At 43.0% G+C, this 15,989-nt stretch overlaps 1 protein-coding gene across 4 annotated transcripts in view; it reads right to left on the bottom strand.

Moving 5' to 3' along the window:
- Positions 1-15,989, bottom strand: part of ankrd27 (ankyrin repeat domain 27 (VPS9 domain)) — a 104,332-nt gene that overhangs the window by 24,385 nt on the left and 63,958 nt on the right. For all 4 annotated transcript variants that reach the window (XR_004929113.1, XM_036130893.1, XM_036130894.1 and 1 more), the window contains 2 exons: positions 10,112-10,231; positions 9,866-10,039 (listed from right to left, as the gene is read on the bottom strand). Coding sequence is in view for 3 of the 4 variants with exons in the window: in XM_036130893.1 (XP_035986786.1) it covers positions 9,866-10,039; positions 10,112-10,231 (294 nt within the window). In the remaining variant the exon portion in view is untranslated. The remainder of the gene's footprint in view (positions 1-9,865; positions 10,040-10,111; positions 10,232-15,989) is intronic.

The raw sequence follows: 15,989 nt of genomic DNA, 5'->3' as shown, positions 1-15,989 counted from the left end.
TAGGAATTTACACATGTACAGCCTCCAGCTATTTAACTAAGATGTAAACGAGGTTTAAAATGTCTACTGTTTAGTTTGATATTAATGAACAGTCATAATTTTAATTTACATGAAGTATGTTTGAACTAGAAGAATTAACAGTGGGATGTTGATAAACTGACTGTATATTTGTATTGTAGTGCTTAACCATAGATTTACTTCTGAGTCAGTTAGCTTGCAGTTAGTTGACCTCCACGCAAATTTGGGTCTGAAGGAACAGTCTGTTAAGAGTGATCCTATATTATATATATATATATATATATATATATATATATATATATATATATATATATATATATATATATATATGCTGGAGATAGGCACCAGCAGCCCCGCAACCCCATGAGGAATTAAGCGGGTCAGAAAATGGATGGATGGAAGGATGGATGGATGGATAGATATATGTGTGTGTGTGTGTGTGTGTGTGTTTGTAGAGATCCATCCATGATCAAATCCTGTCCTCTGCTGGAATTTTTAAATGTATTCCATACAACGCCACATTAAAGCATTAGTGTAAAAATATATATATATATATATATATATATATATATATATATATATATATATATATATATATATATATATATATATATATATATGGATGCATACATATATACATACAAAATTATTGAAGTGGACTTCTAAGTTTTAATTGAATACCCCTTACTTAGACTATTAATGGTAAGAGTTGTTGTAGTTGCAAAAACAAGCCACGAGATGGAGCCCTTGCTTCTGAAAAGCTCTTTACAATAGGTTTTTGTCAAACTATCTAAATAAATATTCCTTTTAAATCAACGGTTTGCTCTAAAATTCTGAAAATATTCATGAATGTCCAAGAGTGTTTTATCTAACCACAGGATTTTTCTGATGGTCATTTAAAAAATGGATTCAGAGAAAAAAAATATTAAACTTTATAATCTTGTATCATTAATTTTTAAAGTCTTGTAAATTGGTCAAAATCGCCTGGATTTTTACCAAACTGAAAGACATGTTTATTCTGGCTGTGCTTTACAGATAGAGGCCATTTTTATTGGGATTGACCAATATTTGTGGAAAATACATTGATTTCTCCATTTTACAAACTTTGAAAAAAACAGAGTGTGGCACTTTCAAAAACTGGAATACATGCAGTGAGAGAATGGTTGCACCTTATTCAAGGAATACATCCTGAAAATCTGACCTTGTTACACCACACAAGTGATTTTAGGTGAATTTTTGAAGTTTTCAAGTTTTTTTTCTACACTTTTGGAAATAGGCCACGCCCACTCTTTTCAATAAATACCATATTTAATACTTTAGTTAAGGGCAATGTCTGGAAGGGAATGAAGAAGGTTTTGTAAAAATCCGATCAGCCATTCTTGCGTAGTAGATTTCTTGACATCACAGCACCCCCTAGTGATGGACGATCCTCAAATGCGGCTCCCATGTGCAAAATCTTATTTGGACTATGGGTTATGAAAGACATGTCAAAATCTGTTATGGTTTTACAATAAGCTAGCTAGCTCTAAATTACATTTAGAGCTAGCTAGCTAACAATCACTTATTTTAGCGTTACTTTTCGAAAAAGTCAAAATTCAAAAATCCGCCGCGATAACTTTTTTTATTTGTCCATGGCACACTTATATATAAAGTTTTGCGCGGATTGTACAAAAAATGTAGGAGGAGTTTAACAAGAAAGGTTTAACCTTTGTAGCCATGTAGCGCGAAAACTAGCTGGGAAACGAAGGGAGTGCCAATTCACTTTATTTTGCAGAATCATCCAATAAACAAAGTTACATCAAGTTTTTGAGTGTAGGACCAGTAGTTTGGTGGTTACAGGCGTAAAAGCATTGTCCTTTGTTATAGCGCCCCCTAGTTGTTGAGGGGTCTGAATTTCTGGGTTTCAGTAGGGGTGCACGTTCTGAACTTAGATACCTGATCCTATTGATTTGTTACAAATTCGTGTGGGCTGCACAACGCGTTTCAATTCCGTAATAATAATAATAATAAATAATTTAAAAACAGACGAAAAACAATAGGGTTCTCTGCTCACAGAGCAGACGAACGGCATAGCCATTCGCCTGCGCTGCGGGCTTGGAACCCTAATAATAATATATAAATAAATAAATAAAAATAAATAAACAAATAAATTAATAAGATGGGGGACCCTGGGCAGCCAGCCCGCACGAGCCATCCCAAACCCCACCCCCCAGGCGAAACCCACACCGGGAGACTACCCGGACCAGGACCAGGACAGGGGGCCGGACACAAGCCGACCAGAACATCCAACCCCCCCCCACCCGTAGATTTAACCCCTCCCCAACAATAACATTCATACATCTCACCATACATTTGACAGTAGACATCCAGGCTGGGTAAGTCACTACTCCCCCTCCCTCCCCTCCCCCCACTAGCAGAGTGCCAACCCAAAGAAGGGGAAGAGCATCTGCCCTGAGATGTTAATGACCATGCCCCCCTACCAGCTCAACAGGCCACGAGGCCCCCCAGCGCACCAGAGGCGCCGTGCAGTGGCAGACACCCGGGCACACGCCGGCCCAGACGATGATCCCTTCTGCTGTCATTATCACTCTCCTCAGGTTCCTCAAGTCAGAGGCGATGCAGCATCCACACCACACAGACAAACAGCTGGTCACAATGCTCTCTATGGTGCTGCTGTAGAAGGTCGTGAGGATGGGCGGGGGCAGGTGGGCTCTCCTCATCTTCCGCAGTAAGTGCAAGCACTTTTGTGCCCTCTTTGCCAGTGACATGGTGTTCACAGACCAGCTGAGGTTGTGTGTTATGTGCACCCCAAGGAATTTATTGCTGCTGACCACCTCCACAGCTGAGCTGTTAATGAGAAGTGGAGCATGGCGAGGCCATTTCTTCCTAAAGTCCACGATGATCTCCTTCGTTTTCTCCACGTTCAGGATCAGTCCTGGCCCTGGTCGTTGTCTTTAATCAGGCCCACCACCGTCGTGTCGTCTGCAAACTTCACAATGTGATTGGTGGTGAACCTGGGGACGCAGTCGTGTGTCATCAGAGCGAACAGCAGGGGGCTGAGAGTGATCAGAGATGTTCTATCCGACCCGGACCGACAGAGGTCAGGAGGTGAGGAAGTCTAGCAGCCAGTTGTGAAGGGGTATACTGAAGCCCAGATGTTCCAGTTTTTCCATCAGATGCTGTAGGATGATGGTGTTGAATGCTTAACTAAAGTCCAGGAAAATGCCCAAGGGGGCGGAGCGTGGGTGGGCTTGGAACCGGTTAATAACTGCTTGCAGTTCTAGTTTTAATTATTTTTATTCTTTACGAGAACAAATTCAGGAGAATGAAGCTAAAGGATACAAAAATAAACTTGTAATATTACAAAAATAAAAATATTACGAATACAAAGTATATTCCGAGATTAAAGTCCCTCTGATACTGTTTAAGCAACTGCAGGTTTGCCACATTTAACATGGCGGACGCTCTGACACATCGCAGCAGAGGCAGAACCCGCCCAATGACGCGTCTACATATATGATGTCTATGGCTGAGACAGTACAGTTCCGCTCTTAACCTGAGCCTGGCACACCTGGAGGAGAAGAACATGCACGTGCGGATGCTGTTCCTGGACTTCAGTTTAGCGTTCAACACCATCATCCCACAGCACCTGGTAGGATTACTAGAACATCCGGGATTCGGCACACCTCTGTGCAACTGGCTGCTAGACTTCCTCACCAACAGACCTCAGTCAGTCCGGGTCGGACAGAACACCTCTGATGTCATCACCCTCAGCAGGGCTCCCCTCAGGGCTGCGTCCTGAGCCCCCTGCTGTTCACTCTGATGACACACGGCTGCGTCCCCAGGTTCACCACCAATCACATCGTGAAGTTTGCAGACAACACAACGGTGGTGGGCCTGATCAGAGACGACAACGACCAGGACTACAGAGAGGAGGTTGAGCAACTGGCGGGCTGGTGCAGAGACAACAGCCTGATCCTGAACGTGGAGAAGACGAAGGAGATCATTGTCGACTTCAGAAAGAACCGGCCCCACCACGCTCCACTGCTCATCATCAGCTCAGCTGTGGAGGTGGTCAGCAGCACCAAGTTCCTGGGGGTGCACATCACGGACAACCTCACCTGGTCTGTGAACACCACGTCACTGGTGAAGAGGGCACAGAACGACTGTACTTTCTGCAGAGGATGAGGAGAGCCAACCTGCCCCCGCCCATCCTCACGACCTTCTACAGAAGCACCATAGAGAGCATTCTGACAAGCTGTCTCTCTGTGTGGTGTGGAGGCTGCAGTGCCTACGACTGGAAGAACGTGAGGAGAGTGGTGATGACAGCAGAAGGGATCATCGGGGCTCCTCTTCCCTCCATAAAGGACATCTCATCTCAGCGCTGTGTGTCCCAAGCCCGTAACGTCATCAGGGACCTCTCACACCCCCACCATGGACTGTTCTCCCTGGTGCCTTCTGGGAAGAGGTTCCGCAGCATCTGCTGCAGGTCCACCAGGTTCTGCAAAAGCTTTTTCCCTGTTGCCATCAGAATGTTGAACTGCTGAAGCCACAATATGGACTCTGAACTGCCGAAGCCACATAATGGACTCTGTACCACATTCGTATATTTGCACATTTGCACATATGCTTCAGAAAGCTGAACTGCTGAAGCCACAAATGAACTCCGTACCACATTGGTATATTGCACGGTTTTAAAAATACTGACCTGTACACTGTGATCGCACACTGTCTATTTCCCTTGCATTGTTTACATTGTTTACATTCCAATTGTTTACTATAAATCACTGCGGCACCTTAGCCTGTAATTTACTGCAATTTACTGTAATTTTTCAAGCTGTATGCAAACAAAATTTCGTTCTGTACGCACTCTGTGCATACAAAATGACAAAGCTGTCTAAGTCTAAACTGATGATGATGATGATGATGATGATGATGATGATGATGAGGGGGACATGATGAGAGGGAGAAGGGTCCAGGACCACTTGTGATCCACAGAATGAGACAATAAGGTAAGCCACACAAACACAGCATTTTTTCCCAAACCTAATAAAAAGACACCTTAAGTTTTTCTAAACTTCTTTGATTTTTCTGCCTTTTGCAGTAATACTTGACTGCTGGACTTAACAGACATACATGGACCTGGGGTCACGACCCGCTGATGGGGGGGGGGGGGGGGGGGGGGAGACGGGTCAGTTGTCCCGGGCCCAGGACAGAGTGGGGGCCCAAAACTGACATTAAAATGGTCAGTCAGAGTGTAAGTCAGCGTGCAGCTTCATCCAAAGTCTCCTGTCTGTTTCACGGCACGTTGCTGCTCCCCCTCCCCTCTCGTACATGGCTCAGCGGCGCCAGCCAATCACCACGCAGGCTCAGCCTGGCCTGCCCACTCAGCTCTCTGGTGTCTCTCACACAACCGCGCTGCGCTGCTCAAACTCGGAGAGAGAAAACAGGAGCGGTAAAACATGAAGAGGGAAAGAAGCGCTGTTTGACTATATTTTAATACCGTAAATGAAATCAAGCTGTATGTTTTGTAAAAAGCCGGTTAAATTCAGTGGAGACACAACAAATTTATCTAAGCACGTGAAAAACCATGTGCAAGAAAACGTCAAGCAACAGAAACAGAAGAGAGGAGACGAAACTTCTCTCATTGCCCCGACAGACCCAGACCAACAGACTGACGTTACTGACTGAGGTGTTTCAGTCCTCCAGAGAACATCCAGGTAGATAAGAGTGGTCATCTTCAGCAGCAGTTCATGTTAACTTTCAAAGTAGATATTATCTATCATATGTTACTGGAGCCCACACAGAAAATGTAATTAAGACCTTGAAAGAACCCAGTACATATATCCTATTAAAGTGTTATTTAAGATAAGGTAACATTAGCTAATGATTTATTTATCCCACGATGGGGAAATTTATAGGATTAAAGCAACAGGCAGGTGCACACAACACAGACAAAATTACATAAGGATTGAAAGATATAAGAGGTGGATTTGGAAAAAAACACTATGAACATTATTATTGTTATTATTATTATTATTATTTAATTTTAATAATAAAATAAAAATCACAAAACCCGAAAGGTAAACAGTTTCATGATACGTCAAGCTTAGGGACTGGCTAATATACAGCAGGTCAAAAAAGGCCATATTTTGGCTGCAGTGCTTGCTGTTCTCTTATGAAGAAAAGATCAACTAGTGCACTAAATTCAACAGATGGGTTGAAAATATCAAGTATAAAATACAGAGATTTCCAGGGCATGAAGTATACAGTTAAGCTGACTTTTTTTGGTGTGTGTGTGTGTGTGTGTGTGTGTGTGTGTGTGTGTGTGTGTGTGTGTGTGTGTGTGTGTGTGTGTGTGTGTGTGTGTGTGTGTGTGTGTGTGTGTGTTGGCGGCAGGTGTAGAGGGGGGCCCCAAAAACATTGCATTGTCCCGGGCCCTAGCAAAGCTGTCAGCTGGCCTGAGGAAGAGCCCTTACTTTCAAAGGGTGGTAACTTACGATCTGAAGAATACTAAACTTTGTGTACTTTCTGGGTATTTGTCCGGGCCAGAAAGATCTTTCACAATAAACTTAGGAGCTGTTTTAATATCAATTAATAAAAAAAATATTATTAAAAACACATTAATTTTAACACATCCAGACTAACAGACTAAGAGGGAAATAAAGCTTAAAATTAAACAGAGAAAAATCCAAGAAAACAATGCCAATACTAAATGCAGTTATTCTTTTAACAGGAAAAAACAAGTGTGAATACAAACAAGTCAGCTGTTATAAGTAGAGATATATTTTCAAATTATTAGTAAACAGTTTAAATAACAGAAGGCATCTGGGGAGTAATCTCCTTACCTGACCCTACCTCACTTCATAAACCTGACTTAAAGAAAGCTTTCTAGGTATACGACAAGTGTGGATGGATGCATTCATTTGATCATAAAATCCCCAGGGACCAAATGTGAATGGAAATTTGCAAGCTTGAGTGTGTTGGAGTGAATCTGATCAGTGTGGCTGGAGCACATGAGATGAAAGTTGTACCAATGAGCTGTTGAATGCTGAATCAAACTAATGGCAAGATGGGTTGAATGATGTGGGAATTATTTAGACAACCTTGGCAAATAAAATCACAATAAATAGGAACTAAGAAAGAAGAAAATAAGCCATGTATTTACTTGTTATTACTTGTTTGTTCAGTCTTATTACATGTCTGTATGTTAAAATTGTGGGTCGACTGTTTGCAACGTTGACTTGTCTGCATGAGTGAATTATGTTGTGTTATTGTTGTTAGAATGAGTGATGTCATGGATTTTGGAGACTGCAGGCTCCGGCATTCATACATTTTCCAAGGTCATCTGGAAGAGCATCTGAAAAATTTTGATAAAATTTTAAACTAAGCCAAACCAGAATAATTTATATCTTAAAAGTCCAGTCCAACTAAATAAAACTCGGAAAGGAGTGACTTGATTAACTCACAATAACTCAGATTAGCAAACGAACTGTAATTCCTTTTACTGTTGTTAACAGTAAAAGGAATTACATTTGTTTATTATAAAGAGGGCATTTGGTTCTTGAAGCTTTTAACCTAGCCTGTTTAAAATAAGACAAAGGTTTTGACAGCAAGACTGAACCAACGGATGGACAATGTTTAATTAGACAATGTGACGTCATTGATTTGGCAAAGATACTTGGCAATTTATCTGCCTCCACAGAGAACATGGAAGGAGCGGTTCACTATGGAGGAAAAAAACTGGAACAAAGTTTTACAAATTTCCCTTCACTAGAAATGGAATGGACAGAAAAGCCAAGGAGAAGACGGGGAGATGGAGCATCAACTAACATCAGACTCCAACCTTGTGCCACAAAAGATGAGTGCAGCATAACACACTTCAGTGGTCATTTCACATTTCTTATTAAAAAGAATAGGGAAAACAGTTTTGAAAATGTACTTTAAAGAAACATCATTTAAATAAAGTGAGCTGCACAAATCCATCCAAATTGGAATTATACATAACAAGGATTGAATAGATAGAGATTATTCATTAATGGGATTAAATTACTTAGAAATGAAGTTCAAATTAGGCATAACAAACAACTGTTTTCAATCTAAAGATTGAATAAAAGAAATATGAAGCAATATGTAGATATTTTAAAATAGAAGCTATTGCTTGGTGTGAGTGTAGTACACTAACGACCCAAGACAGTGGCGGATGGGTCATTGATCTGCATCTGACAGAATACCCCTAGGAGGATGGGCCTTCATGTCCTTAAAAACAGCAGTGCACCAACTACAGCTTGCTCAAGTGCGAGCCACCAGAATTTGCAAAGACTCCAGGATAGGACTCAACCAAAGTCTGGTTGCCTCCGATTTAAGACCGTTTGCTGTTGCGATGACCCGGATAACTGAGAATTTGCACAGGCTCCTCTTTGTAGTGGGTTTCATCATTGTTGGAAATGAGACCTAACATAGTTGTGTCGTCCACAAACTTCACAACTGTGTTTGTGGGGTGGATAGCAGAACAGTCATGGGTGAAGAGAGCTGGGTGAGGACACAACACTGCCTCAGCAGGCTGGGCTGTGTCTAAACACTGATTCAGATGGTCATTTGCTTACATTCTAGGGAGCAAATATATGCGTGTTCTGAAATTAACACGTTCAAGTTCTAGTTGCAAGATTCTCAAGAGATAATTTGTCTCAAACTTCGTGCCTTTTCAGGCGTCCAACAGTACAGGGTAGTATAACTTCTCCAATGTTCTTTCTTAGGAATGGGGTCAGGACTGCAGAAAGGGTAGTCCAGCCATGCGTCCCTCTTGCTCCTTTGACATGCATTTAAAATGTGTGCAGAATGTGCTTTAAATTATCTTTGTGAAAAGTGAGCAGGTTTTGTAGTTAGAGTGTCTCATGTTACCCTGAGCTACCTTTATAGTTATGCTGCTATAGGCTTAGGCTACTGGAGGACATCAGGGTCTATTTTTCTCACTCTACTGAGTTCTACTGTTCTCCAGTTTTGCATTGTCTGTTGTTTCAGCTTTTAACTTTTTGTTCTCTCTATTTTTTCCTCATAGTAGGTACACCTGGTCTGGCGTTCTGTTAGCTGTGACATCATCCAGGGAAGACAGATCACCTGCTATTACCATCTAATATAGAACAGATTACTGGATCAATGTGTGCTTCTGTGTTTTTTTTGTCTCTCTTGTTGTGTCTCTGCTCTGTCTTCTGTAACCCCCAGTCGGTCGAGGCAGACGACGGTTCATACTGAGCCTGGTTCTGGTTGTGATGGAGATTTTTCCTTTCCGTTAATGGGGATTTTTTCTTTCCACTGTCGCTTCATGCTTGCTGAGTATGAGGGATTGCGGCAAAGCCATGGACAATGCAGACGACTCTCCCTGTGGCTCTACGCTTCTCCAGGAGTACATGCTGCTTGTCGGGACTCTGATGCAATCAACTGGGTTTCCTTATATAGGAATGTTTTGACCAACCTGTATAATCTGACCCAATCTGTATAATATGATTGAATTTGACTTTATAAAGTGCCTTGAGATGACATGTTTCATGAATTGGCGTTATATAAATAAAATTTTATTGAATTAAATGTGGTCTTAAAGGCAGCAAAAATTGCTCTAAAGTTAATTTGGTTCTGTTCTGTATTAACTTTACAGAGTCTGGGCTTTGGGGCTTTCTGCCAATATCTGCCTGGATGCTCTTACATGTATTGATTTGTTGTCGTGTTTATCTAAAAATACTATTCACATGGATCTGAAGACGTTTGTAACTAATAAACACCCCATTTTGGTAAAGTTTATGTGAAGACCATGAGGGGTCCAAAGTTGGTGTGTGCATGTGTGAGGTACCACCTTGCCACCAAGCTCGTAAGCACAGTCCAGCGGGGTCCTCTGTCTCCTGTTTCTGAGGCTGGCCAAAGCACCAGCCCTCAGCAGCAGCTCGACCAGAGCATGGTGTCCTCCTCGCACTGCCTCATGGAGAGCTGTATTACCCTGTAGGTTTGCTATGTTCACCAATGCATTACTCTGTACACAAATACATTTTTCATTAGAATATTAGTAAATGAACTGCCTTTTTGAGTGAGTCTGAGTATTTACCTGTAACAGAATGCTGGCTGTCTCCAGGTTACCACGGATACACGCATGGATCAGAGGGGTGTTTCCATAGTGATCCTTCTTGTTCAGCTTGGCATTACACTCCAACAGAAACCTCACAACCTAAAAAATAAGGTTATGATTTTTGATTAAGAATACCAGCAGTGTTTGAAACAAACAAAAGATGAAAAAGGTGAAACAACAGTCAAAAACAATGTAATCACAAAGACTCAAGTAAAATTGCAAGGGATAAAAGATGACACCAGGAGCATAAGGCCCCATCCAGACCAAGCTGGACTTGGGTGTATACGACAAGCTTCTTTGTTGATTAGGGGGTCCTGTCACAATGGCGGCGTATGTATAGCAGCGTCGTGACACTGCTTTGTGCATAACTAGCTACACACTGGCGCATTTGTGCATGAGAGACTACGTAGACCATACCTCCTTTAGCATGGTGTGCTGCCTTGCCTACAACAACCATGGTAATCTCCATAGCTGCAGTTGTGCTGCACAGGCTTTTTTGACTCACTATTTTATGCTTTTCTGGTCGGTAGTTAAGTGTAGGTCGGAGAGGTTTCACCTCGTTGTCCGACCAAATAAAAGCTTATCTTATTCCAGCAGTGATGGCAGTCACCATTATTCTTCTTCTTCATATTGTTCTTCCTACACCACTTCACAGTAATGCACCACCCAGTTTCGTGGTATACGTATCACAACGCCTATTAAGACTTGTTTGGCTTCAGGCGGATTCATTATTACACTCAAACATTAATGTGTGGATATCTTAATTCGGCTTTGTTTGGCTTCGTGTGGATGTGGCCTATGTTACAAAGATTTTCTAATAAACAGTGCACCCATATGTATGTGCGTGTGCGCACACGTTTCACAGATTTTCCAACATTTTAAAAATTTTACCATGTGAACCAAGCTTAAACCGAATGCACCTTCATCATTTCCTGATAGTTTGTTTCAGTAAAATCACATAATCCTTTTCTACTCATATTGATCACTCAAAGTGCTTCACATTAACATGCACACATTTATACACCGATACGCTAACTGCTAGTAGTGGATTGCAACTAAGTGCCTTGCCTAGGGGCCCACTGAAAAGTGGGGGGAAGCCCAGGCCCCCGTGGCACCCCTGCTGGGGGCGGGGTACCGTTGGGTCTCTGACCCATGGCCGGATCCGCTCCAACGTAGCTGGATGCCAGTGGTGCCCACAGGCTCGTCCTCGCAGCTCCTGGGAGCTTTGGCGATGTGGTTGTTAGGGGGTTTCCTGGGGCTCATCTCGGTTCTTCCCTGGGATAAGGGAGGCTGCTTGGCCCCTTTTTGGCGTTTTTGCTCAGGGGGTCCCTCTGGGCATCTGGGGTTCTGGTTCCCCTGTTGTCTGCCTCGGTGCTCTAGGGGGTCAGTCTTTTGTTGCTCAACACCCCTGTTGAGCATTTTCTTATTAAAAAACCTTACATATGGACTTCCGGTTGGAACATCATGGTGATGGCTGCGTGGTGAGGGAGATCACCACACAACATAAGTAATTTTATCTAAATCCCCCAACAAATGGAGTAACCTTATACAAGTTGAACATGACAAGAGAAAAGGGCTAGACGTTTAGTTGGATATCTGTTTGACTTTAACACTGGGGAAAGAGACGGGAGGGAACTGGTGTGAACGTGAGGCTAAAGCTAACAACTAGCGAAGGAGCTAACACCAAGAAAGCAGCAGCAATGGGTGACCTGGAATAGATTCTGGAAGAGCTGAGAGGATTTCAGAAAGAAAATAGAGAACAACTGGGAACAATAAAAGAAGAAATCACCAAGGTAAATAATAGACTGAGAGAGGCCGAAGAACGTATTGGAAAGTTACAGGACAGAACTCAAAACATAGAAGAGGTTCTGACCAACATGTTAAAGCTGAACCTAAAGCTAGAAGATAAGCTAATGGAGCCAGAGAATAGATCAAGGCGTGAAATCCAGAGTTCCAGAGGGAGCCGAGAATGAATACGCCACGGTGGTGACATTCATAGAAATACTCTTCCGCGACAGGTTAAAGCTTACCACTGATCTGACTGACTTCCACACTGAATGAGCGCACCGCTCCCTGGGGCCTTGACCACCAGAACACGCACCACCTCGCTCCATCATAGTGGAGTTTCTTGGTGTTAAAAGGAACGATCCCCTGCAAGGCTTGGCAGAGCAAGGGGATGGACTGAAAATCTAAGTAAGATGGACCATGACTACTCTCAGCCAATCCTTCAGAAGAGGAGAGAATATGCAGAGATCTGCAAAGTGCTGAAAGAGAACAAAGTCCCATCCCAGACGCTCTTTCCAGCCAGGCTGAAAGCGTCATACAAAAATGGGACTAAAATCTAAGAAACCATTAAGGAAGCAACGGAGGACCTGGTAGCCAGAGGCTATGAGGAGAGGATCGTCTTACCCCCGGATACGCTGGTGGAACAGATTTGAGCCTGACCTGGAGAAAAGCGGAAAGGCGCACAAAGAGGAGAACAACCACTTCTATCCGAGATGACAGCTATAAGGAGAGGTTGAGAGGTTGAGAGCTTTCGGACGATCATCACTCGCTCCCCCTCCAAATCAGTAGGCCGAAAGCTTTAGCTGTGCAATGCATCCCATCTGTTTTTAATCCACTTTGTGGTTTTGTTTTGACTCCTTCTCCCTCTGACCCGATGGTTATCATCATAACTAAGAGGTGAGTTTTACCCTAAAACACTGATATCCCACTGAACTACTGATCTACTGAGCAGTCAGGTTTGGGTTCACTTGTTTTATTTTATTACCATGAGGCTTACTGAAATCTGGAGTGAAGTGGTGGATAATAGGCATGGCAAGATTCACCGATGCGTGTCGGAACATCGGAACGACCTGTTGGATACGGTTGCATCGATTTGCAAACGTCTGCATCGGTAAAAACCGCACATAAACTCGAGATGCATCGTATCAAAACTACCTGCATCGATACAAACCGATTATTATCTTCTATTATTATAACTTTTTAGAAACGTGTCTTTGAGTTTTAGTTGTGTTTCTTTCCATCCCTGTTGCCTGCCTACTGCGTGCATGCTAGTCTCTCTGCCACTCAAGTCTCGCCCCAAGCCTCGCGCGAGTAGGAGGGTCTAAACTTGCTTTCGAAGAGGACAGAGGCGGCAAGCTAGAAACCACGTTAGCATGGAGGAAAACGAAACAGATACATAATATAATACATTCGGTTACGCGCTTTAGGTCAACGGTATGGAAAGACTTTGGCTTCTACAAACGAGATGGAGAGTTGGACAAGACAATGGCCATATGTAAACACTGCAGAACAGAGGTACGATATACAGGCAGCACAACAAATATGTCGCAACATCTGAAGCGGCACCACAGTACAGTAGTTCAATCCCCGGAGACGTCAGCTAGCAGTGCTACTGCAACAACTTCACGTGAGCCACGAATACCTCATTTTTTTCAAGTGCCACTTGCAAGCAATTCTGCCCGGGCGAATTCTATCACGGACGCCTTATCTTTCTTCCTCTGCAAAGGCATCCAACCGTACAACATTACAGCAAACGAGGGATTCAAATACCTGCTTGAAGTGTTGGAGCCAAGGTATAGCATACCAGACAGAAGGGTGTTTTCGGACCGAATAGTTCCTGCGCTTTACGAGAAAGTGAAAGTGGATGTTCTCAGCTCAATGGGTCGTGCACAGAGGGTGTCAATAACGGTTGATGGTTGGACCTCCTGTGCCACTGATTCTTACATTACTGTTACGGCACACTACGTGAACGAAGAGTGGGACATGCAGTCTCACGTCCTGCAAACGCGAGTGTTTAATGAGTCTCACACTGGGGTCAACTTGGCTGCGTTGCTGCAAGATGTACTTCGCGAGTGGAACCTCGGAGAAAAAAAACCTGCCTTGGTGACAGACAACGCAAGAAACATGCTAGTGGCAGGGGCTGACGCAGAGATAACACCCCATGTCCGATGCGTAGCCCACACATTAAACTTGGCCTCGCAAAAGGCACTGAAGGTGGACAGGGTGTCCGAATTGTTGGTGAAGGTGAGGAAGGTTGTTACATACTTCCATAAAAGCCCACAAGCAGCTGAGGTTTTGAGGGAAATTCAGTCCCAGCTACGCCTACCCAACCACAAACTTATTCACGATGTCTGTACAAGATGGAACAGCTCTGTGGACATGCTGGAGAGATTCTGGGAGCAACATCCTGCTCTGTTGAACGCTATGCTGTCGAGAAGGATCAGGAGGGGAGAGGGCCTGTTAGCAGTGAATGAGGATGACATGACTCTGATCCAGGAAATCATCAAGCTGATGTCCCCTGTCAAAGTGGCCACCACACTTTTGAGTGAAGAAAAAAGCCCAACCATCTCAATGATCGCCCCAATAAAAGCCAAACTCCACAAACACTTCTCCGAAGACAACACTGACCTGCCAATCATTGCAGATATGAAGCAGCGCTTCAGACAAGATTTTTTTGATCGTTACTTGGATCTCCAAGAACTCCTCTACAATGCATCGGGCCTTGATCCCAGATTCAAAGACCTGGCTTTCCTTGATGTGGACTCCAGAGACCTCATCTTCATGAAAATAACATCTGAGGTGGTGAAGATGAACGAGCAGGTAATTTATTGACTTTTTTTTCCTTTTACTTTAGGCCTATAGAATGTGACCACCTCCCTCCCTGTCTCTGTCTCTGTCACTCACTCACTCACTCACACACACACACACACACACACACACACACACACACACACACACACACACACACACACACACACACTAGATCTCTACATTTTTATGTTCAATTTGTCTGTATAATATGTACAGTGTTATGTTTGATTTGGAGTCTGGTCAAATGCTATTATATTCTGTGCTAAGACTTGTTATTTACATTTTGACAACAAAATACTCTTTTTGATTTGGATTGTCAGGCAGGAGACAGTGCTGCACTGTATGAAGGAGAGGCAGATGAGGGAGGCAGCGACGGAAGCCCCAGCAGGGAACGGAGAGGTGTGTGTTGACTGTGTATGAGTAATTGACTGTTCATTAACAGAGACAAAAAATACTTATTTATTGGTCCATGGGCATGGAGATAATCTTTTAAATACAGCACAACAGATGTTGACTCGTATGTTATCATTGTTAAACAGTGTGTAGTCTTGTGTTGTGTTGACTGCTCATATTGTTCAATATACTAATAGTCTTGTACATGTCTTCCTTAGATGATGATGCCTCGCCCTCTCCTAAAAAGAAGACTGCCATGGACCAGCTGTTTGGAGAGTTCATCACCACAAGAATGCCATTGAAGACCATGAGGGAGAAAGCTAAGGATAAAATTTTAAAATACAGAGAGAGAGATTCCTTAGAACTAGGCGGTGATGTGTTGCAGTGGTGGAAAGGGCAGGTGGACCTGCCACTCCTTTCAGCTTTAGCTAAGGATTACTTGTCCATTCCAGCAACTAGTGTGAGCTCTGAGCGTGTCTTTAGCAGTGCAGGGAATATTGTCACTGCCCAACGTAGTCTCCTGCACCCTGACCATGTTGATCAATTGATCTTTCTTAAAAAGAATTTGAAAAAGACCCATCTGGGTTAAATGTTGGGATTCACTTGTCTTAATTTCCATATGGGGAACTGTTACTCCCTTGTTATGATCATTTGTTCAGAATGATTAATCATTTTACAGAGGCACAGAGGTAATGAGTATACCCCTTTCGAAACGTAACATTTTTTACTATATTTCAATAAGTAGACATGTTATTTTCAAAATGTGCACTGAGTAAATGGAAAATGACATTTCAGTTAGATTATTAACCTTAGTTTGCTCTTCAGATATTGTATGCATATTTTGGACATACCATTTTTACCTATGCAC

This window comes from Fundulus heteroclitus, unplaced genomic scaffold, assembly GCF_011125445.2.
Source record: "Fundulus heteroclitus isolate FHET01 unplaced genomic scaffold, MU-UCD_Fhet_4.1 scaffold_39, whole genome shotgun sequence".
NCBI classification, from domain to species: domain Eukaryota; kingdom Metazoa; phylum Chordata; class Actinopteri; order Cyprinodontiformes; family Fundulidae; genus Fundulus; species Fundulus heteroclitus.
This window is presented reverse-complemented; position numbering and strand designations above follow the sequence as displayed.